The sequence below is a fragment of the Scyliorhinus torazame genome, chromosome 4 (genome assembly GCF_047496885.1).
Source record: "Scyliorhinus torazame isolate Kashiwa2021f chromosome 4, sScyTor2.1, whole genome shotgun sequence".
In the NCBI taxonomy this organism is placed as follows: domain Eukaryota; kingdom Metazoa; phylum Chordata; class Chondrichthyes; order Carcharhiniformes; family Scyliorhinidae; genus Scyliorhinus; species Scyliorhinus torazame.
In genome coordinates this window covers 289999381-290023487 of record NC_092710.1, presented here as the reverse complement: position 1 = coordinate 290023487, position 24107 = coordinate 289999381, and the positions used below count along the sequence as shown (strand labels likewise).

The 24107-nt window shown below is 50.8% G+C and overlaps 1 protein-coding gene across 3 annotated transcripts in view; it reads left to right on the top strand.

Annotated features, from left to right (window-relative positions):
- Window positions 1–24107, top strand: part of LOC140410990 (prolyl endopeptidase-like) — a 219069-nt gene that overhangs the window by 41051 nt on the left and 153911 nt on the right. For all 3 annotated transcript variants that reach the window (XM_072499879.1, XM_072499880.1, XM_072499881.1), the window contains 3 exons: window positions 2251–2384; window positions 11422–11552; window positions 20637–20846. In XM_072499879.1, the coding sequence (XP_072355980.1) occupies window positions 2251–2384; window positions 11422–11552; window positions 20637–20846 (475 nt within the window). The remainder of the gene's footprint in view (window positions 1–2250; window positions 2385–11421; window positions 11553–20636; window positions 20847–24107) is intronic.

Below are 24107 nucleotides of genomic sequence, written 5' to 3'. Positions count from 1 at the left end.
CCGAATGAAACACCTGCCCCACCCATCCTTTGCGTAGTCTAACCTGGTCTATCAGTTTCAAATGCGTCTCCTGTAACATAACCACATCTGCCTTAAGTTTCTTTAGGTGTGCGAGTACCCGTGCCCTCTTTATCGGCCCGTTCAGCCCTCTCACATTCCACGTGATCAGCCGGGTTGGGGGGCTCTTTACCCCCCCCCCCTGTCGATTAGCCATCCCCTTTTACCCAGCTCCTCACCCGGTTCCCACGCAGCTGTGTCCCCCCCCAGGCGGTGCGCCCCCCCCCCCCCCCACCCCATACCAGCTCCCCCTTCTCCCCAGCAGCAGCAACCCAGTAAATCCCCCCCCTCCCCGCTAGATCCCCCACTAGCGTAGTTACACCCCCCATGTTGCTCCCAGAAGTCAGCATACTCTGGCCGACCTCGGCTTCCCCCCCGTGACCTCGGCTCGCACCGTGCGACGCCCCCTCCTTCCTGCTTCCCTATTCCCGCCATAATTATCATAGCGCGGGAACAAAGCCCGCGCTTCCCTTTTGGCCCCGCCCCCAATGGCCAACGCCCCCAACTCCTCCACCTCCCTTCCTCTCCCACAACCTGTGGAAGAGAGAAAAGTTACCGGGTCGCAGGATTAACAACATAAAAATCCTCTCTCCCCCCTTTTTTCCCCCCTATTCGCCCCACCACTTTGTCTCGAACGTTCTTTTTTAATAACCCACTCATTCCAATTTCTCTTCAACAATAAATGTCCACGCCTCATCCGCCGTTTCAAAGTAGTGGTGCTTCCCTTGATATGTAACCCACAGTCTTGCCGGCTGCAGCATTCCAAATTTGATCTTTTTATGAAGCACCGCCTTGGCCCGATTAAAGCTCGCCCTCCTTCTCGCCACCTCCGCACTCCAGTCTTGATATACGCGGATCACCGCGTTCTCCCATCTACTGCTCCGAGTTTTCTTTGCCCATCTTAAGACCATCTCTCTGTCCTTAAAACGGAGGAATCTCACCACTATGGCTCGAGGAATTTCTCCAGCCCTCGGTCTTCGCGCCATAACTCGATAGGCTCCCTCCACCTCCAGCGGACCCGTCGGGGCCTCCGATCCCATCAACGAGTGCAGCATCGTGCTCACATATGCCCCGACGTCCGCCCCTTCTGCACCTTCAGGAAGACCAAGAATCCTTAAATTCTTCCTCCTCACATTATTCTCCAGCACCTCCAGCCTTTCCACACATCGTTTATGGTGTGCCTCGTGCATCTCCGTCTTCACCACCAGGCCCTGTATATCGTCCTCGTTCTCGGCAACCTTTGCCTTCACGACCCGAAGCTCCCGCTCCTGGGTCTTTTGCTCATCTTTTAGCCCTTCAATCGCCTGTAATATCGGGGCCAACAGCTCCTTCTTCATCTTTTTAAGCTCTTCCACGCAGCGTTTCAAAAACTCGTGTTGTTCAGGGCCCCATATTAAACTGCCACCTTCCGACGCCATCTTGGTTTTTGCTTGCCTTCCTTGCCGCTGCTCTAAAGGATCCACCGCAATCCGGCCACTTTCCTCTCCTTTTTCCATCCGTATCCAGGGGGGAATTCCTTTCTGGTTTACCGCACAGTGCTTTTAGCCGTTAAAATTGCCGTTGGGGCTCTTATTGAGAGCCCAAAAGTCCGTTCCGCCGGGAGCTGCCGAAACGTGCGACTTAGCTGGTCATCGCCGCACCCGGAAGTCCTCCGATAAATAAGTTCACCTAATTCAATGACCTGCAAGTGAACACTTAATGCAAATGCTTTGCATTTTTAAAGTTGTGTGAAACTGTGATGTATTTAGTTTAAAATATAGCCTGGGATGCCTTTGTTCCATTATTCAAAACAGCTATTTGCAGTAGATTGAGTGCACTTACCAAATGTTTGGTTGAACATGTGAAACATATCACTTTCAGCGTGGAATTTTTCCTTGGCTTGATTTAGAAAATTTAACCCTGGACCAATGAACCTGTAATATTATCATGTTTGTAATGTTAGATTATACTTTTGGGTATCAAATTGACCACAGTTTTTTTTGTAATTCTAACTGCCCGTGTAAAATGTTATAGATGCATTAGTTAAACTATTTAATTCAGCATGCTCAAAAGTTTGCTGCTGTCATTTTCAAAAAGTAAGATAAGCGAGAAGGGTGTATTTTTGTTTGTGGAGAATTAAGCTAAAATGACATCCACAATGCAACTTGCATGAATTTGCTAAATTTATAATTCTCTGTTCTGAATCTACTGTAGGCTTACGTGGAAGCTCAGAATAAATTGACATTACCATTTTTGGAAAAGTGTTCAATAAGGGAAAAGTTCAAAGAAAGAATGACAGAACTCTATGATTATCCAAAGTACAGCTGCCATTTTCGTAAAGGAACAAGGTACATTTGAAACATTTTACAAAACATGGATACTTTTCTATTACATTTTAAATATGCATTTTGTTACCCAAAGCAAATCTGTATTTTGTTACCCAAAGCAAGTTTGTATAAACTTGGCATTGCTGATTTGTATGTTCAAAGCAATTTCAGTTTTTCAACGATAACAAATATACAGTAAATTCATAACTGAACACCAGGTTTGTGTTTCAGCTTTGGTTTTGGTTATTTCTTTGTACAACTGAGTGGCTTTAAAAGGCATTTGGTATCAGCCCAATCTTATAGTCTATAAAGGCGTGGAAATAGCAGTTTATGTGAAAGTTTTCAGGCAGTCAACTGAAAATGAAAATGAAATGAAATGAAAATCGCTTATTGTCACAAGTAGGCTTCAAATGAAGTTACTGTGAAAAGCCCCGAGTCGCCACATTCCGGCGCCTGTTCGGGTACACAGAGGGAGAATTTAGAATGTCCAATTCACCTAACAGCACAGTGGGAGGAAAGCGGAGCTTCCTGAGGAAACCCACGCAGATACAGGAAGAATGTACAAACTTCACACAGATAATGGTCCATAGTCGGAATCGAACCAGGGTCTCTGGTGTTGTGATGTAGCAGTGCTAACCACTGTGCTGCCTTTCTTTATTCTTGTCCTCATGCGATAAAGGCCAACATGCAATTTGCCTTCCTAATTACACCTGCATGCAAATCTTTGTTCTTCTACGAGTACTTATCAATACCAACATTTAGAAGTTTCACAACTTTAAAAAAATATTCTAATTTCTTTTTCTTAGAACCAGTGAATAACCAATCTCTCTCTTATACTCCATCTGATCATAGCCATAAAATCATAAGAAACAAGAACGGGAGTAGGCCAATTGGCCCACTGAGCCTCTTCTACCATTCATGGCCTTAACTGCGTCTGTCTGCCCACCCCTCCAAACCCATAATCCGTGACTCCCTTGTCAATCAAAAGTGTCTAATTTACCTTGAATTATATGCAATGACTCAGCCTCTACTGCTGTCAGTAGGAGAGAATTCCAACGAAAACAACCCTCAGAGAAGAATTTGCTCCTCATTTCCTTTTTTTGGTACCTAATTATTTTTTCCAATTAACACGCAATTTAGTTTGGCCAATCCACCTAACCTTCACATCTTTGGGTTGTGGGGGTGAAACCCACGCAGACAAGGGGAGAATGTGCAATCTCCACACAGACAGTAGCCTGGGGCTGCGATCGAACCCGGGTCCTCAGCGCCTTAGGCAGCAGTACTAACCACTGCGCCACCATGCCGCCACCCCTCATTTCCATCTCATATGGGAGACCCCTTATTTTGAAACTGAGTCCCCAGTTTTAAATTTTCCCATGAGGGGAAATATCCTCCTCGCTTCTACCCTGTCAAACCCATAGATTTTGTTTCATTTAAGATCACCTCTCATTCTTCTGAAGTCCAATGAGTATAGTCCCAATCTGCTCAACCGTTCTGCAAAACAACTCCTTAATTCCAGGAATCAACCTAGAGCGGTGTTTTAAAAACTTTTTCCGTGACCCAGTTTTACCAACAACCGGCCAACCTTCGGGACCCATGCCAGCTGACATTCGCGATCCACGCCAGCCAACCTAATGACCCAGGGCCGGCCGACCTTCGCGACCCAGGCCGGCCGACCTTCGCGACCCGGGCCGGCCGACCTTCGCGACCCGGGCCGGCCGACCCTTCGCGACCCGGGGCGGCCGACCTTCGCGACCCGGGCCGGCCGACCTTCGCGACCCGGGCCGGCGACCTTCGCGACCCGGGCCGGCCGACCTTCGCGACCCGGGCCGGCCGGACCTTCGCGACCCGGGCCGGCCGACCTTCGCGACCCGGGCCGGCCGACCTTCGCGACCCGGGCCGGCCGACCTTCGCGACCCGGGCCGGCCGACCTTCGCGACCCGGGCCGGCCGACCTTCGCGACCCGGGCCGGCCGACCTTCGCGACCCGGGCCGGCCGACCTTCGCGACCCGGGCCGGCCGACCATCGCGACCCGGGCCGGCCGACCTTCGCGACCCGGGCCTGGCCGACCTTCGCGACCCGGGCCGGCCGACCTTCGCGACCCGGGCCGGCCGACCTTCGCGGACCCGGGCCGGCCGACCTTCGCGACCCGGGCCGGCCGACCTTCGCGACCCGGGCCGGCCGACCTTCGCGACCCGGGCCGGCCGACCTTCGCGACCCGGGCCGGCCGACCTTCGCGACCCGGGCCGGCCGACCTTCGCGACCCGGGCCGGCCGACCTTCGCGACCCGGCCGGCCGACCTTCGCGACCCGGGCCGGCCGACCTTCGCGACCCGGGCCGGCCGACCTTCGCGACCCGGGGCCGGCCGACCTTCGCGACCCGGGCCGGCCGACCTTCGCGGACCCGGGCCGGCCGACCTTCGCGACCCGGGCCGGCCGGCCTTCGCGACCCGGGGCCGGCCGACCTTCGCGACCCGGGCCGGCCGACCTTCGCGACCCGGGCCGGCCGACCTTCGCGACCCGGGCCGGCCCCGCGCCGGCCGGCCGCCTTCGCGACCCGGGCCGGCCGACCTTCGCGACCCGGGCCGGCCGACCTTCGCGACCCCGGGCCGGCGACCTTCGCGACCCGGGCCGGCCGACCTTCGCGACCCGGGCCGGCCGACCTTCGCGACCCGGGCCGGCCGACCTTCGCGGACCCGGGCCGGCCGACCTTCGCGACCCGGGCCGGCCGACCTTCGCGACCCGGGCCGGCCGACCTTCGCGACCCGGGCCGGCCGACCTTCGCGACCCGGGCCGGCCGACCTTCGCGACCCGGGCCGGCCGACCTTCGCGACCCCGGGCCGGCCGACCTTCGCGACCCGGGCCGGCCGAACCTTCGCGACCCGGGCCGGCCGACCTTCGCGACCCGGGCCGGCCGACCTTCGCGACCCGGGCCGGCCGACCTTCGCGACCCGGGCCGGCCGACCTTCGCGACCCGGGCCGGCCGACCTTCGCGACCCGGGGCCGGCCGACCTTCGCGACCCGGGCCGGCCGACCTTCGCGACCCGGGCCGGCCGACCTTCGCGACCCGGGCCGGCCGACCTTCGCGACCCGGGCCGGCCGACCTTCGCGACCCGGGCCGGCCGACCTTCGCGACCCGGGCCGGCCGGCCTTCGCGACCCGGGCCGGCCGGCCTTCGCGACCCGGGCCGGCCGGCCTTCGCGACCCGGGCCGGCCGGCCTTCGCGACCCGGGCCGGCCGGCCTTCGCGACCCGGGCCGGCCGGCCTTCGCGACCCGGGCCGGCCGAGCCTTCGCGACCCGGGCCGGCCGACCTTCGCGACCCGGGCCGGCCGACCTTCGCGACCCCGGGGCCGGCCGACCTTCGCGACCCGGGCCGGCCGACCTTCGCGACCCGGGCCGGCCGACCTTCGCGACCCCGGGCCGGCCGACCTTCGCGGACCCGGGCCCGGCCGACCTTCGCGACCCGGGCCGGCCGACCTTCGCGACCCGGGCCGGCCGACCTTCGCGACCCGGGCCGGCCGACCTTCGCGACCCGGGCCGGCCGACCTTCGCGACCCGGGCCGGCCGACCTTCGCGACCCGGGCCGGCCGACCTTCGCGACCCGGGCCGGCCGACCTTCGCGACCCGGGCCGGCCGACCTTCGCGACCCGGGCCGGCCGACCTTCGCGACCCGGGCCGGCCGACCTTCGCGACCCGGGCCGGCCGACCTTCGCGACCCGGGCCGGCCGACCTTCGCGGACCCCGGGCCGGCCGACCTTCGCGACCCGGGCCGGCCGACCTTCGCGACCCGGGCCGGCCGACCTTCGCGACCCGGGCCGGCCGACCTTCGCGACCCGGGCCGGCCGACCTTCGCGACCCCGGGCCGGCCGACCTTCGCGACCCGGGCCGGCCGACCTTCGCGACCCGGGCCGGCCGACCTTCGCGACCCGGGCCGGCCGACCTTCGCGACCCGGGCCGGCCGACCTTCGCGACCCGGGCCGGCCGACCTTCGCGGACCCGGGCCGGCCGACCTTCGCGACCCGGGCCGGCCGACCTTCGCGACCCGGGCCGGCCGACCTTCGCGACCCGGGCCGGCCGACCTTCGCGACCCGGGCCGGCCGACCTTCGCGACCCGGGCCGGCCGACCTTCGCGACCCGGGCCGGCCGACCTTCGCGACCCGGGCCGGCCGACCTTCGCGACCCGGGCCGGCCGACCTTCGCGACCCGGGCCGGCCGACCTTCGCGACCCGGGCGGCCGACCTTCGCGACCCGGGCCGGCCGACCTTCGCGACCCGGGCCGGCCGACCTTCGCGACCCGGGCCGGCCGACCTTCGCGACCCGGGCCGGCCGACCTTCGCGGACCCGGGCCGGCCGACCTTCGCGACCCGGGCCGCCGACCTTCGCGACCCGGGCCGGCCGACCTTCGCGACCCGGGGCCGGCCGACCTTCGCGACCCGGCCGGCCCGACCTTCGCGACCGGGCCGGCCGACCTTCGCGACCCCGGGCCGGCCGACCTTCGCGACCCGGGCCGGCCGACCTTCGCGACCCGGGCCGGCCGACCTTCGCGACCCGGGCCGGCCGACCTTCGCGACCACCATTTTCTCTTACCTTTAACGTGAGAGGTGAGCCTGCTTTGTCCTATTGATCTCACTCCAATCAGGTTCACAGGAGGAGCGGGCTATGCACATATCGTGTGCACAATTCAGCCGGTTCCTTTGTGCCGTCTTCATTTTGTGAGGACGGAAAATCCAACTTCGCACATGAAGGACAAAAACAACGAAATGCTTGTTTTACTCAACTCCAGTTACTCCTCAGAGACGCTATTCCCGAATGCTGACAGTTTCATTGACTTGTGCCATGTTTTTAATCTGCTGACAAAGCTGAGGTGTAGAAGTTCAGTCAGCTTCATTTGGAGTCAGGCTTGCCAGTCCATTTACAGTTTCCTTACTAATGCTGTTTTCTTCGATATGTCGTAGCAGTGTGAGGAATATGTAGTAATTTTGGCTGTGCATTTGCAATTGCCAAACTTTCAATGAGTTTTGGAAAGCTGCGATTTCTCCACAGTGCCAAAAGCAATCATCATCCTTCCCTTTGCAATTTGAGGTTCAGTTCATTTAGAATTGAAAAGATGTCTGCAAGGTTAGACATAGTTAGCATCCAAGTTTCATCAGGAAACGAACCAGCCAGAGAGGACGCTTTTTTTGAGGAAGAAAGCGTGGATTTCATACCTCAGTTCGTAAACTCTGAGTAGCTCCCCTGTTGACTGATCATTACAGTAACTCTTCAAGCGGATGAAGTCCACCGTCATTGGGATTGACTGGTCACTGTTTCGATTCTATGCTTTAATGTAGTCTAAAACGTCAACAAAAACTTATAGCCACCCTTCAGTACACAGGGCGACAATGTGATAATTTCCCATTGGCTTTCATTATATCCCTTGCCAAACGTTCAGTTCTGTCCATGATTAAACCGTGAGGAATATATACTGTCTCCAGATCGTTTGAGTAATGTTTAGGGATGCAAAACAGATCGAGGTCATAGCCTTGTTCATCATCAGTGATCACCATGTAGCCAGTTAAAATGGCTAACTCCCGATTTAGAATGGCTAACTCCCGATTTAAAATGGCGAACGGCAAAGGCTGATGGCAAAGTCAGCCAACAGGACACAAACAAGCAGCTGCAGGTTGAGTGTGTATTTACCTCTGGAAAGGCCAGACAAGATCGATACCGGCAACCATCAGCATAACAAAACACCAGCCATCTGCATATTAATGAGCAATCCCCGGGAACAATGAGCAACATTTAGAAACATAAAGCCAAACCAGACTCCGTGGCGCCAGCAGAAGCCTACACAATGGGAGGTGAACGACCACCTGAAGTCCGCCCATCGATCAGGGAACCGCTCCAGCATTGGAGAAAATCGAACCAAGTGATTGGGACAAAGTCCAATCACTTGGAACCAGGTACAGGGTCCGCCCCGAAAGGCGGGAAGCCCCTGTGGACTATAAGAATCAAGCCCAAGTTCAAATTGGCCCTCTGCTTCTCTTCTGGACCGGGTCACTCAGCAACGCGAACCAACCCTTGACAGTGACCGGTTCAGCCGCCGTCGATATCCAGTAAGTCTTACTTCAACGCTCGCTACGAGATAGGCGCCCCAAGCTACCAATCTGTACCAACTTCGAATCCCGCAGGCTCAACCCGAACGAAAGGCCATTCATTTCCCTGACCTGGTGGGCCAGTTCCAAGTTAAGTATTGGCCTGTTAGTCGTAGAAGTAGCTTAGACGTAGAATTTATACATGAGTAGTGATTGCTGTGTATAATAAATGTGCTTTGATTTAAATCTTACCATGCGGTGTATTGGATTATTGATCATTACTCGGACTTGAACCACGTGGCGGTATCAGAAAGATACCTGGCGACTCGAGCAAAGGTGAAGAAACAGAGCAATTAAACTAAGGCAAAAGTTAGCAACAACCACACAGTCAGCCGCCGGCATGCCGCGATCGCGCTTTGACCCTGGGTTCAGGTCCCAACACTCCAGGGCCGCATGCGCACTGATGAGTGAGCACACATGCGCAATGCGCCCCGCATTTTTTTAGCTGGTCCAGGCCACCATCTTTAAAGCCATTCGCAGCCGCCATTATTAAAAGCTGGCTGTTGCACGTGAATTCCCACGATAAACAGGCCCTTTCAGAATGGCAGACAGTGACTAGTGGGGTACTGCAGAGTTCAGTACTGGGACCCCAGCTGTTCACAATATACATTAATGATTTGGACGAAGGAATTGTATGCAATAGCTCCAAATTTGCAGACACTAAGCTGGGTGGCAGTGTGTGCTGTGAGAAGGATGCAAAGAGGCTGCAGGGTGACTTGGGCAGGCTGGTTGAGTGGGCAAATACTTGGCAAATGTTGGTAAAATGTGAGGTTATCCACTTTGGTTGCAAAACAGGAAGGCAGATTATTATCTGAATGGTAGCAGTTTAGGAAAAGGGGAAGTGCAATGAGACCTGGGTGTCATGGTGTAACAGTCGCTGAAGGTTAGCATGCAGGTACAGTAGGCAGTGAAAAAAGCTAATGATATGCTGCCCTTCATAGCGAGAGCATTTGTATTGGAGTAGGGATGTCTTATTGCAGTTATACCAGGGCTTTGGTGAGGCCACATCTGGAGTGTTGTGTGCAGTTTTGGTCTCCTAGTTTGAGGATAGACATTCTTACTATTGAGGGTATCCAGCGAAGTTTCACCAGACTAATTCCCAGGATGGCAGGACTGACATATGAAGAAAGACTGGATCGACTGGGCTTGTACTCACTGGAGTTTAAAAGAATGTGAGGGAATCTCATAGAAACATATAAAATCCTGATGGGACTGGACAGGCTATATGCGGGAAGAATGTTCCTGATGTTGGGGACGTCCGGAACTCAGGGTCACAGGCTAAGGATGAGGGGTAAGTCATTCAGGACTGAGATGAGGAACAACTTCGCGAAGAGAGTTGTAAAACTTGTGGAATACTCTACCACAGAAAGCCGTTGGTGCCAATTCATTGGATATCATAGAATCATAGAATTTACAGTGCAGAAGGAGGCCATTTGGCCCATCGAGTCTGCACCGACTTTTGGAAAGAGCATCCCACCCAAGCCCACGCCTCCACCCTCTCCCCGTAACCCCATAACCCAGCAACCCTACCTCACCTAAGGGCAATTTTTGAACGGCCAATTCACCTAACCTGCACATCTTTGGACTGTGGGAGGAAACCGGAGCACCCGGAGGAAATCCACGCAGACACTGGGAGAACGTGCAGACTCCGCACAGACAGTGACCCAGCAGGGAATTGAACCTGGGACGCTGGAGCTGTGAAGCAACTGTGCTAATCACTGTGCTACCATGCCACCTATTTAAGAGGGAGCTGGACATGGCCCTTGTGGCTAAAGAGAAATATGTAGACAAAGCGAGAGTGGGATACTGAATTGCACGATCAGCCATGATATTGACTGGTGGTGCAGGCTTGAAGGGCCGAATGGCAAAATCCTGCACCACCAATCTATGTTTTTCCTGGCAGTTTTTGTTATAGTTTGCCATTGTCCCAAGTCTGCCTTAGCTGGAATGGGAACCAAACCTGTGCTATTGGCATTATTCTGAACCACATACTAGCCATCTAGCCAACTGAGCTAGCTGAAAATGAAACTGAGGAAACCAATTTCTAAGAAACTGGGACTGAAACCAACTGAAACCCAAAATTTCTGGGGAAACTAAAACTAGTTGAAATCGTATTAAAGGACACCGGAGCCATCTGAGCTCTGATGAAATGAAAAATGAAATGAAAATCGCTTGTCACAAGCAGGCTTCAAATGAAGTTACTGTGAAAAGCCCTTAGTCGCCACATTCCGGTGCCTGTTCGGGGAGGCTGTTACGGGAATTGAACCGTGCTGCTGGCCTGCCTTGGTCTGCTTTCAAAACCAGCGATTTAGCCCTGTGTTAAACAGCCCCTGATGATGATGATTCTGGTGGTACTGTATAAAAGCAGGCTAAAGAAGACATGCTAGATACAGAAGCTGAGAATAAGCAATGATACGTTTGTTGCAATTGTTTCTTTGCTTGAAGGTAACAAGCAACTCTTGTGAGCAGAGTTGAGAAAGCTCTGCCGGTGTGCGTCATTTTTGGTGAAGATCATGATTGTGGAACTCTGGTTGGCTGTGTGTTGGTGTCAGTTTGGCATCAGGCTTATTCCTGGAAGAGGAGCTGAAATTCTGCATGAGGAAGACGGTGTTTTGTTGGACTTGTGACCAAGATTGATGACATTCTGAATCGACTGCTGAGCCAATACTTAAGATCTGTCTTACCTGCTGTTTTACGTGTTAATTTTTAATTTATAATCGACTGTAATTTGTCTATTGAGTTGATTCTGGGGTGAGAGGCTGCATATGATTTTTTTGTAGTGTTTTCTTTGTTTGTCATGTAAAAATTGTTTTGTTTAAACTTTGAGAGCTTGCGGCTTAATTTATTTTCAGGAAATTAACTGGGTTCGTTTTGAATTTCGTAACATCCGAATTTATACTTTCATAAATTATTTTCTTTCATAGATATTTTCACTTCTTCAACACTGGATTACAGAACCAAAGTGTGATGTATGTCCAAAATTCACTGGATGATACACCCCAAGTATTTCTTGACCCCAACAAATTCTCAGATGATGGAACAGTGGCTTTAAGAGGTTGGTGATAAAATACCCCAGAATATATATCACTTTATTTACTTGATCAAATTCTATATCTTGAAGAAACTCAAGATAACAGTTAATGTAAAATGCTGGCAATGCACATTAGGTCAGACAGCATCTGTGGAAAGAGAAAGATAGGGTTAGTGTTTCAGGTCAACGACCTCTTGTCAGAACCATTTATACTTTTGTATGTGCACTATAATTGAGTTTTCTCATTTATATATGTTTTATTATAAATATAAGTTTTATGAAGATAACTTAGTAGTTTATGCCAGGAACCCACAACTTGTGTGTTCTAATCTCTCCATGGCAAGTTGGGAAATTGAATTCATTAAAAGTCTGGTCATTTTCATAGAATCGTAGAATTTATAATACAGAAGGAGGCCATTCGGCCCTTGAAAGCGCACACTACTTTTTTTTAACAAATAATTCTATTGAGGTATTTTTTGGCATTGTAAACAGTTACATATAACAGAAATGTGCAAACATCAATATAAAACCAATACTTCAATCAAACCATACTGCACATGCCCGCTCCTCTCCCCTAGACACTACCCGCCTATTTATCCCTCCTACTCTACTCTAACCCCCCCCCCCCCCCTCTTCCTCCTTCATCCTCTCTTTCCCCCCACCCCCCCCCCTGCTGACTTTCACTCTCCCACGAAGAAGTCGATGAATGGTTGCCACCTTCGGGCGAACCCCAGTACAGATCCCCTCAAGGCAAACTTAATTTTTTCCATACCCAGAAAACTTGACATGTCCGAAAGCCATAGTTCGGTCTTCGGGGGTTTTGAGTCCCTCCATGCCAGCAGTATTCGCTGCTGGGCTATTAGGGAAGCAAAGGCCTCTTTCTGCCTCTTTCTCCCCCTGGACTCCCGGATCTTCCGAAACCCCGAAAATTGCCACCCCTGGACTCATCACCACCCTTGTTTTCAGCACCCAGGACATGATCCCCGCAAATGCCTCTCAGTACCCCCTAAGCTTAGGACATGCCCAAAACATGTGAACATGGTTCGCTGCGCGCAACTAGCGCACTTGTCCTCTACCCCAAAGAATTTGCTCACCTGAGCTACCGTCATGTGGGCCCGGTGAACGACCTTAAATTGAATCAGGCCGAGCCTGGCCCATGTTGCGGTTGAGTTTACCCTACTCCGAGCTTCCGCCCACAGCCCGTCCTCCCATCTCCCCGCCAAACTCCTCCTCCCATTTGAGTTTCAGTTCCTCCGTCTGGGACTCTTCCCCCTTCATGAGCACCTTGTAGATATCCGAGACTCTACCCTCTCCTCCTTCTCCTCTAGAGACTCTTCTGTCCTGGATCCCTATTGGCGGGAGGCGTGGGAAGGATGGGACCTGTCTGCGTACAAAGTCCCGCATCTATAAGTACCTAAAGTCATTTCCCCTTACCAGCCCAAATTTCTCCTCCAAGCCCCTCAAACTCTCAATGCTCCCCTCCAGGAACATATCGCCCACCCTCCCCACCCCCGCCCGCCGCCATGTTTGAAACCCTCCATCCATGTTCCCAGGGGCGAATCGATGGTTATCACATATTGGAGCCCAGACAGACGCACCCACCCCCCCACATGCCTCCTCCACTGGCCCCATATCCGCAGGGCCGCCCGGGCTGGTGGAGTACCTGGCCGGCGACAGCGGTAGGGGAGCTGTGACCAGGGCTGCCAAACTGGTGCCCCTGCACGAAGCCGCCTCCACTCGTTCCCAGATAGACCCCGTACCCACCATCCACTTCCTTATCATGGCTATGTTAGCCGCCCAGTAGTAGTTGATCAGACTCGGCAATGCTAGTAACCCCCTCGCTGTGGCTCCTTTCAAGCATCGCCTTCTTCACCCGCGGGGAATTTCCCGCCCAGACAAAGCTCATGATGATTTTGTCAGTCCTTTTGAAGAAGGACCGTGGGATAAAGATCGGGAGGCACTGGAAGATGAACAGAAATCTAGGGAGGATTGTCATCTTCACAGTCTGCACCCTCCCCGCCAGTGACAGCGGGAGTGCATCCCATCTCCGAAACTCCCTCTTCATTTGTTCCACAACCCTAGTCAAATTTAACTTCTGCAACCTGCCCCAGTCTCGTGCCACCTGTATCCCCAAGTACCGGAAACTTTTCTCCACCAGCCTAAATGGCAGCTCCTTCAGTCTATTCTCCTGGCCCCTTGCCTGCACCACAAACATCTCAATCTTGGCCATATTTAATTTGTACCCTGAAAACCGGCCGAACTGCCTCAATGTTTCCAGTATATTTTCCATCCCGGCCATTGGGTCCGACACGTACAGGAGCAGGTCGTTCACATAGAGAGAGACCCTATGTTCCACCCACCTAGTCATTCCCTTCCACCCCTTCGCAGCTCTCAACGCCATCGCCAACGGCTCTATGGCCAGCGCGAACAACAACGGGGAGAGTGGGCACCCCTGCCTGGTCCTGTGGTGTAGTCTGAAATAACCTGACATTATCCTGTTCGTCCTAACGCTAGCTTTTGGGGCATGGTTCAATAGACTACCCAATTAACCAGTCCCTCCCCGAACCCAAACCGTCCAAGCACCTCCCACAAATAGCCCCACTCCACCCGGTCGAAGGCCTTCTCAGCGTCCATTGCCACCACTACCTCCACCTCCTTGTCCGTCGGGGGCATCATGATCACATTAAGCAATCTTCTCAAGTTAGCTGTCAGCTGCCTGCCTTTCACAAACCCTGTCTGATCGTCCCCAATCGCCTCCGGTACGCAGCCCTCAATTCTAATCGCCAGGACCTTGGCTAGGAGCTTGGCATCCACATTGATCAGGGGGATTGGCCTGTATGACCCGCAGGATTCCGGGTCCTTGTCCCGCTTAAGTATCAGCGAGATGGTGGCTTGCGACATCGTTGGTGGCAGGGTCACTCTGTCCCTTGCCTCATTAAAAACCCCTGTCAGGACCGGTCCCACTATCTCCGAGAACTTCTTGGGTATCCATCCGGTCCCGGGGCTTTCCCCGACTGCATGGCCTTTAGGCCCCCCAATACCCCCTCCGCTCTAATCGGGGCCCCCAGCCCGTCCACTAGTCCCCTGCCTACTTTTGGGAAGGTTAGTCCATCCAGGAACCTTTTCATCTCCTCCGGCTCTTCCGGGGGTTCTGAAGTGTACAGCTTACTATAGAAGTCCCGAAATACCTTATTCAGTCCTGCCGTGTCCTCCACTCTGCTCCCCTCTCCATCAACCACTCTACTTATTTCCCTGGCCGCCTCCCTCTTCCTGAGTTGCTGCGCTAGCAATCTACTGGCCTTCTACCCATGCTCATACACCACTCCCCTCGCCTTCCTAAGTTGTTCCACGGCCCTACACGTGGATAGCACCCCCAGTTCCGCCTGCAATCTCCGTCTCTCCCTGAGTAGGTCCTCTCCCAGGGACCCCGCATGCTCCTCGTCTATCCGGTGAATTTCCCTAACCAATCTGTCCATTTCTGCTCTGTCCGCCCTGACCCTGTGAGCCCGAATTGAGATCAGCTCCCCCCTCACTACTGCCTTCAGCGCCTCCCACAGGGTCGCTGCTGAAACCTCCCCCGTATCGTTCACCTGCAAGTAATTTTGCATACACTTCCAAAGTCTCTCACATATCCCCTCCTCCGACAACAGTCCTATGTCTAACCTCCAGTTAATCCAGTTAACCTTGGCTAGGAGCTTGGTATCCACATTGATCAGGGAGATTGGCCTGTATGACAAGTGTTAACCCACGTCCCTTTCTGAGCACCAAAAAATATATATATATATATATATATAACACTGCAATAACCCAGTACCCCCATCCGAAACAAACATAAAAACCGTAGACATAAATGAAACAAAAGCCCCCAACCAACATCTTTAATCCCCATTGCTGACCGGCCACCCTTTTGTTACAATACAGGCTCCAGCGCACTCAGAGCCCAACAAAAGGTACCCACCCCAACAGAAGGAAAAAAACCAACAGAAAAAAGGAAAAAGACCATTTGAGAGGGGGGGGGGTCACATTCCCCCCTCCCTTTAAAGCACAAGGCACCTTTAAAGCACGGGCTCTATTTCCAGCTCCTCTACTCTGTCCAGCATTCTTCTCTGTCTCTCCTTCAACCCGTCGACTTCTAGCACAGCAATCGTCTGCGTGTCCGCCTGCTCCTCCACCGCCTCCCCCAGCTCCTTAACTTTTTCGTCCTGGGCATCCAGTCTCTGGTTCAGCTAATCCACTGCCTTCTGAAGTGGGTCCTAATTATCCCGCTTCAACGACTCAAAACTGCTCTTTATCACCTGCAGCATGTTTTCCAGCGCCTGCTGGATCGCCAGGTCTGCCATCTTTGCTCCCGGGTCAGCTTCCCCTGCACCTTGCCTTTGTCCTTTCCTCTCCCGTTTGCGCTGCTTTCTGCTCTCCCGCAGTTCCATGCAGCTCTCCTCGCTCCTTAGCCCCCTCTGGCCGTCCTTTCACAGCCCCGCAAAACTGGGGAACCAGGTCCTCAAATCCCGCCAGAGTGAGAGCCCCCGAATGTGCGGCTCACTCACTCATTGCCGCCACCGGAAGTCAAAAGCACACTACTAAGCCCACACCTCCACCCTATCCCCGTAACCCAGCAACCCCACCTAACCTTTGGACACTACAGGGCAATTTAGCATGGCCAATCCACCTAATCCGCACATGTTTGGTGGGAGGAAACCGGAGCACCCGGAGGAAACCCACATAGACACGGGGCGAATGTGCAGACTCCGCACAGACAGTGACCTAAGTCGGGAATCGAACTCAGGCCCCTGGCGCTATGAAACAACAGTGCTAACCACTGTGCTGTCGTGCCGCCCATTTTGTGGGTTAGCATTTGGAAGTGACAATGACAGATTGTTTTATAGAACCCATTGGTTCACCATAGTCCTTCAGGAAGCGGAATATTTTTCCCTTGCTTGGATGAGTAACATTCAAGCAACTAGACATCTGTGTACCAAAGAAGACAATAAGGGTGTTCCCCAATCTGAAACCCTGGCTCAACCAAAAGGTTCACTTTGCTAAAGTCCCGGACAGGGACGTTCAAGTCTGACGACCTTGACCTATATAAGAAATCCATGTACGATGTACGGAGAGCCATCAGGGACACCAAAAGACAATACCGGATCAAACTAGAGTCCCAGGCCAACGACACAAAGCCAAGACATCTATGGCAGGGCTTACATGAGATCACAGGCAACAAAGCCAGGCCAGGCGGAATCTCTGGGGCTGGAGCATTCCTCCCCGAATCTCTGGGGCTGGAGCATCCCTCCCCAATCAGTGCCATCCGCGACAACAGCCTTGAACACAACCATATCCACTATTCCAGCCTCGGAGGTAAGAGCTGCCTTCTTGAAAGTAAACCCGCGGAACGCGACAGGCCCCGACGGAGTACCTGGTCTGACCTATTTATGACTCCAATGTAGATGACTTTTTAAAAAAATTATAAATTTAGAGTATCCAATTCATTTTTTTTTTTCCAATTAAGGGGCAATTTCTAGTGGCCAATCCACCTAACCTGCTCATCTTTGGGTTGTGGGGGTGAAACACGCAAACACAGGGAGAATGTGCACACTCCACACGGACAGTGACCCAGGGCCGGGATTAAACCTGGGTCCTCGGCGGCGTGAGGAAAGCAGTGCTAATTACTGCCCCACCGTGCTGCCGTCTGCAAAGTCCTCCATAATAGCATCTGGGGGTTTGAGTCAAAATTGGGAGAGCTGTTCCACAGACTGGTCAAGCAATAGCCTGACATAGTGATACTAATCAAATCACACTTGACGATGTTCTAGATACCACCATTCCTGGGTACGTCTTACCCCTCTGGCAGAACAGACCCGGCAGTGGCACAGTGGCATTCTGTTTCCAGTTTCCTTCCACAAGTCCCGAAAAATGTGCTTGTTAGATGAATTGGACATTCGTGTACCCGACCAGGCGCCGGAATGTGGCGACTAGGGGCTTTTCACAGCAACTTCTTGCAGTGTTAATGTCAGCCTACCTGTGACACTAATAAAAAATGTTATTTTTACTGCATATCTTAATTATGTCAAGCGGTTGTTAATTAGCATTAATGTTGCATTTGGGAGGGTTTTTTTTTTTTACAAAAGAAAATTACATGAAGGTTCATTTAATTTAGCTGTTGAAGAACAAACGTATTCATTTTACAGATTTAGAACACTACGAGTAATAAAAGGACACCATTTTACTACATCTCCAGTTAGACTGGAGATTTTTTTTAGTCTATTAAAACTACTTATTGAAGTTTTCCTACAGCATATTGCTTAGTTGTATTGTGTCATTTAATGCTTTATCTGTCTCATCAGGTTTTGTCTGCTGTAGGTAATGTTCAAGGATCACTAGCAATAGCAAACAGTCAGTTTGATTTATGATAAACTATATTTTATCATCCTGAATGTGCAATAAGTCGATAATTTTACCTTTACTTTGTCGATTGTGACCAATGTGTGCACATGCTTTAGAGATATCTAATAGACTAATAACTAAATTGTGTTCAGGTAATGTGGTGGCTGAAGAACAGAGCAGAGTAAATTGACTTTTTGACAATCAATAATCAGGCAATTGGGATCTGCTTTAATTGGAAGCTTGGAGACAAGAACTTTGTAAAGACTAAATAGATCACTCTTTCAGAAAGCCAGCAAGATGTGATGGAACAAGTGGCCTTCTGTTGCCATGAATTTATATGATTATATGAATTAATTGTACTAGGAGTAACCAGTACTTAAATTGCTCTTAAGTTGCAATAGAAATACCTTCAGTCTTGTGATCTGTGATCATATAATCTTAGAATGTTTTTTTTTTAACAAACAATTTTAATGAGGTATTTTTGGCATTACAAGCAACAACAGTATACAACGAACAATAAACATAGTGCAAACACCGTCACCCGTCCCTCCAAGACCCGCCTATTCTACGCTACCCGAGCCCCCCTCTCGCCCCGCTGACGATTAATTCTCCGCAAAGAAGTCGATGAATTGTCACCTCCGGCGAACCCTAACACTGACCCACTCAAGGCGAACTTAATCTTCTCCAGGCCAAGAAAGCTAGCCATGTCGGTTAACTAGGCCTCCGACTTCGGGGGCTTTGAGTCCCTCCAAACTAGCAGTATCCGCCTCCGGGCTACCAGGGAGGCAAAGGCCAGAACATCTGCCTCTTTCTCCTCCTGGACTCCTGGATCTTCCGACATCCCAAAAATCGCCACATCTGGACTCATTGCCACCCTTGTTTTTGATACTCTGGACATGACGTTAGTAAACCCCTGCCAATATCCCCTAAGTTTTGGACACGCCCAGAACATGTGGACATGGTTCGCTGGCCCACCCGCACATTTTACACACCTGTCCTCCAACCCAAAGAATCTACTCATCCGGGCCACTGTCATGTGGGCGAGGTGTACCACTTTGAATTGGATCAAGCTGAGCCTTGCGCATGTAGCGGTCGCGTCCGCCCATAAGCCGCCCTCCATCTCTCCCCCAAGCTCCTCCTCCCACTTACGCTTCCGCTCCTCGGTCTGCGTTTCTGCCCCCATTAGTTCTTTGTAGATGTCCTAGACACTCCCCTCCCCCACCCACCCCCTAAACACTACCCTATCCTGGATCCCTCTTAGTGACAGGAGTGGGAAGGATGATACATGCCTGCGCAGAAATTCCCGCACCTGTAAATATCTGAAGTCGTTCCCTCTTGCCAACCCAAACTTCTCCTCCAGCGCCCTCAAGCTAGGGAAGCTCCCTTCCAGTAACAGTCCCCCATCCTCTCAATTCCCGCCCTTCACCATACTCGAAAACCCCCATTCAGGCTCCCTGGGGCAAACCGGTGGTTGTCACATATTGGGGACCAAACCGATGCTCCCCCTGCTCCAACATACCTCCTCCACTGACCCCAGATCCCCAAGGATGCCACCGCCACTGGACTGGTGGAATATCTCTCCGGCGGGAACGGCAGAGGTGCAGTTATCAACACTCTTCAAGGTGATGCCCCTACATGAAGCTGCCTCCACCCGCTCCCAAACTGACCCCGCCATCACCACCCACTTCCTTATATCATCTTCGAATGTTGCGTTGAAGATTTTTTTTTTTTAATTTAGAGTACCCAATTCATTTTTTTCCAATTAATGGGCAACTTAGCATGGCCAATCCACCTACCCTGCACATCTTTTGAGTTGTGGGGGCAAAACCCACACAAACACAGGGCGAATGTGCAAACTCCACACGGACAGTGACCCAGAGCCGGGATCGAAACTGGGACCTCGGTGCCATGAGGCTGCAGTGCTACCATACTGCCAGTATGACTATGAATAAAATTGCTATGGACACTTTTTTTGACCATGAAATCTAAAGTGAATTTCATTTATATTTTCTTTTCAAAACAAGTGGCTTAAATAAAATATTGGCTTTGACACAAATGTTATTATGCAGATTTTAAGACTAGGGGCGGAATTGCCCGTCCAGTGACGGCAGTGGCGTTCTTCGATCCCGCTGCAATGAATGGGAGATTTGGCTGAGCACAAAATTTTCCGTCCTCACTATCAGCAGTAGCGGGGGGCGGGCTCGCAATGGAGAATCCTGGCCTCACTAGAATTCTGAGGTTTGATTAGAAATGTTTGTATAACTTAATAATTTAGTGAGTCATTCAGAAAATAGCTGAATATAACGCATATGGGCTTAATTCTTAGTACGTGCTATATTGACCGATCTCCGGCGGGGCGGTATTATTGGTGCCATGGCAAATATCATCCACTGTTCCCACTCCTGAATAAGAGTAACTGTTCCCACTTTCGGGTAACCACTGTTGGAAGTGTGCAGGTGTGGACGTTTGTCAAAAGCAAAATTTGTTGTGCTACAACCCCTTCAATAAAATAGCTTGAGGTTGTTATGAACAGTGGTCATCTTGACAGATGTCAGAGTTGCCTCGATGCTTTTGAATTTGTAGTTGAGCAGGCATGGTGAAAACTAACCAAAATAATTTGGCGAAGGTGTATTTCATAAAATTCATGAACACCTACTGAATAATTAATTCAGCATTGTAATCAGTAATTGCCTAAATAATATTTAATGGTTTATTTCCTTCTGTTTTCAGGTTATGCATTCTCTGAAGATGGTGAATATTTTGCATATGGGCTGAGCATAAGTGGGTCAGATTGGGTAACCATCAAATTCTTAAAAGTTGATGGTGCTGTGGAACTTCCAGACACCTTGAAAAGAGTGAAGTTCAGCTGCATGGCTTGGACCCATGATGGAAAGGGAATATTTTACAATTGTTACCTGAACCAAGATGGAAAGAGTGATGGTAAGTTAAACTTATTGGAAACGATTATCTAAAGGGCAAAATACTTTGTCGACAAAGATATAAATATAGGATATATCTATTATTTCAAAATGGTATAAATTAAATAGCAATGATTCATGGGCCGATTTAGCTCAGTGGGCGAGACAGCTGGTTTCTAATGCAGAACAAGGCCAGCAGCGCGGGTTCAATTCCCATACCGGCCTCCCTGAACAGGCGCAGGAATGTGGCGATTAGGGGCTTTTCACAGTAACTTCATACTTGCGACAATTAAATATTATTATTATGTAATGGTATTGCTAAAATATATCAGGGTGGTACTTTCAATTCAACTGGAACTCAAATTAATGTGATGTCAAAAGAAAATTCACTTTTTTCATATGTACAGTTACTTACACTTTTCTCAGTTTCTGGCTTGAAAATTAGTTTTATGTGACAGGAGGTGGTTATTCTCTGCCGAATTCCCAGCCTCTGACCTGCTCATGTAGCCACAACATTTATATCTGGTCAATGGTAACCCCCAGCTCTGCATGGGCGGCGCAGAGAAGAAACCCCCAACGCATGCGCAAGAAACACGCCGGCGGTTCTGCTCATGCGCCAACTCGCGCCGGCCCTTAGGCGCCGGTTTGCGTGGCGCCAACCCCTCTGGCACCAGCGTAGCCCCCGGAAGTGTGGAGGATTCCACAACTTCCGGGTGGCCCGACGCTGGAGTGGTTTGCGCTGCTCTTGGAACCGGCGTCAGGCCATCGCGCCAAGTGCGGGAGAATCCCGCCCCAGGACTGTGTAGTTTTGCAGTTTGCCATAGAATTTGGGCCTGACAAAATGAGGGTTTTAAGTTGCACAGCAGTTTTGCCGAATGCTGCTAGGTTGAGCAGAAGTGTACTAAATCTGCACTTGAAAGGAATGCTCTCCAAAGGTCTGCACAGCTGAACAAGCAAACTTGTTTTGTTAACTTTATTTATAAGTGGCATTTGAACTGTATTTGGTTGCTTAATTGGAGTTAATAGCAGGTATCAATATTAAATTTTTTCTTGTGTACAACAACTGTTTAACTGATAATTGTAGAGCTATTTTCTTTTGATAATATGCTAATTCTGTGTTTAAATTAAAGTCCATTTTAACATAAAAGATGAAGTGAAATATCCTTTCCTCAGTCTTACAAATTTAAAAAAATGTATGGGGTTCTTGTCTGGCATCTAACAAAGGTCTAGGTCCAGTCCGGTATCCTAACACATTTAAAATTGGTTAGAAGGTAAACTAGTATTTCACAAAAAAGACATGTTACATTGGAACAACAAACTTAATTCAATTTTTGGAAAACATGGTTTTTACAATTCTGCTTGACCCATTCTAAAACGCTCATTTATGCTCATATTTACTGTATGCTCATTTACACTTCAGATTAACTGGATCTGTGTTTCATTCCTTTTCTGAATTCTGCCTCTGCATTTGCTATCCTTAAATGCATAATAGGTAACGATGGATCAGACATTTGTCTTGATTCTAAATTTAAAATTTCGTAAGTGCTTTAAATGTGTGCAATTTTAGTATATTGGCCAACTTTCATTTGTTTTCCTGGAAACATAATGGATATCTGGGATCTATATTTTGTTGCAAGTGTTCATGTTGATGTACAGATGTCAATGAATTAATATACTGAAGAGGCGGACTACAATCTGAGTGCTAATTACTAAATTCACAGGGGTGGCAGACAGTTTGATTAAAACCAGAAAATGCTGGAAATACTCAGGTCAGACAGCGTCTGTTGAGAGAAACAAAGTTAACTTCAGATCAATGACCTCTCATCAGAACTGGGAAAAGATTGCAATGTAATGGCTTTTATGTAGGTGAGGTGGGGAAGGGTGGAAAAAGAACAAGAGTAAAAATTTGTGATAGTGTGGAAGGCAACAAGTGAAAGAATTAGAAAGTAATAAAGATGAGCAAGTTAAGACAAACTTAAATTCCTTTGGCAAGAAGAGCAGAACTTTTTTTGAAAATATTTTTATTCTCCTTTTTCACATTTTCATCCAAATTTACACCCACCACAAACAATCAACAGTAACAAATACAATGTCAATCCCTGGCCAAAAATCCCTTCCTCCCACCAATCCCCAAACAACCCTCAACATTTTAAATAGAAACATCAAAGAAAAGGAATCAGGAATCCATCATTACCCATAGTCACCAACAACATACACAGTCCAAACCCCCTCACCCCACTCCAAAGTTCAATGCCATCCAATTCTTGAAAGTGCATAATAAACACAGCCAATGAATTGTAGAAGCTTTCCATCCTTCGCCTCAACTCAAACTTCACCTTCTCATGCGTTAATAACTCCCAACAGATCCCTCCGCCACGCCAGGGCACAAGGTGGAGAAACTGACCTCCACCCCAACAGGATCCGCCTTTGGACGATCAGCGAGGCGAAGGCTAAAACATCTGCCTCCCCAGCCGGTTCCAACCCCGGCCAATCCGATACCCCGAATAAGACCTCCAGAGTACCCGGCTCAAGCCTCACGTGTACCAACTTTGAAATTACCCTGAACAACTCCCTCCAATACCCCTCCAGATTTGGACCAAAACATATGAATGTGGTTTGCGGGGCTCCTTCCCCAACGTTCACAAACATCCTCTATCCCTTCAAAGAGTCGACGCATCCTCGCCTTTGTGAGGTGCGCCCTATTCTTTGAGAAGTTCTTTGAGAAGGTGACTGAACAGGTAGACGAGGGTAGAGCAGTTGATGTGGTGTATATGGATTTCAGCAAAGCGTTTGATAAGGTTCCCCACGGTAGGCTATTGCAAAAAATACGGGGGCTGGGGATTGAGGGTGATTTAGAGATGTGGATCAGAAATTGGCTAGCTGAAAGAAGACCGAGGGTGGTGGTTGATGGGAAATGTTCAGAATGGAGTACAGTCACAAGTGGAGTACCACAAGGATCTGTTCTGGGGCCGTTGCTGTTTGTCATTTTTATCAATGACCTAGAGGAAGGCGCAGAAGGGTGGGTGAGTAAATTTGCAGACGATACTAAAGTCGGTGGTGTTGTCGATAGTGTGGAAGGATGTAGCAGGTTACAGAGGGATATAGATAAGCTGCAGAGCTGGGCTGAGAGGTGGCAAATGGAGTTTAATGTAGAGAAGTGTGAGGTGATTCACTTTGGAAGGAATAACAGGAATGCGGAATATTTGGCTAATGGTAAAGTTCTTGAAAGTGTGGATGAGCAGAGGGATCTAGGTGTCCATGTACATAGATCCCTGAAAGTTGC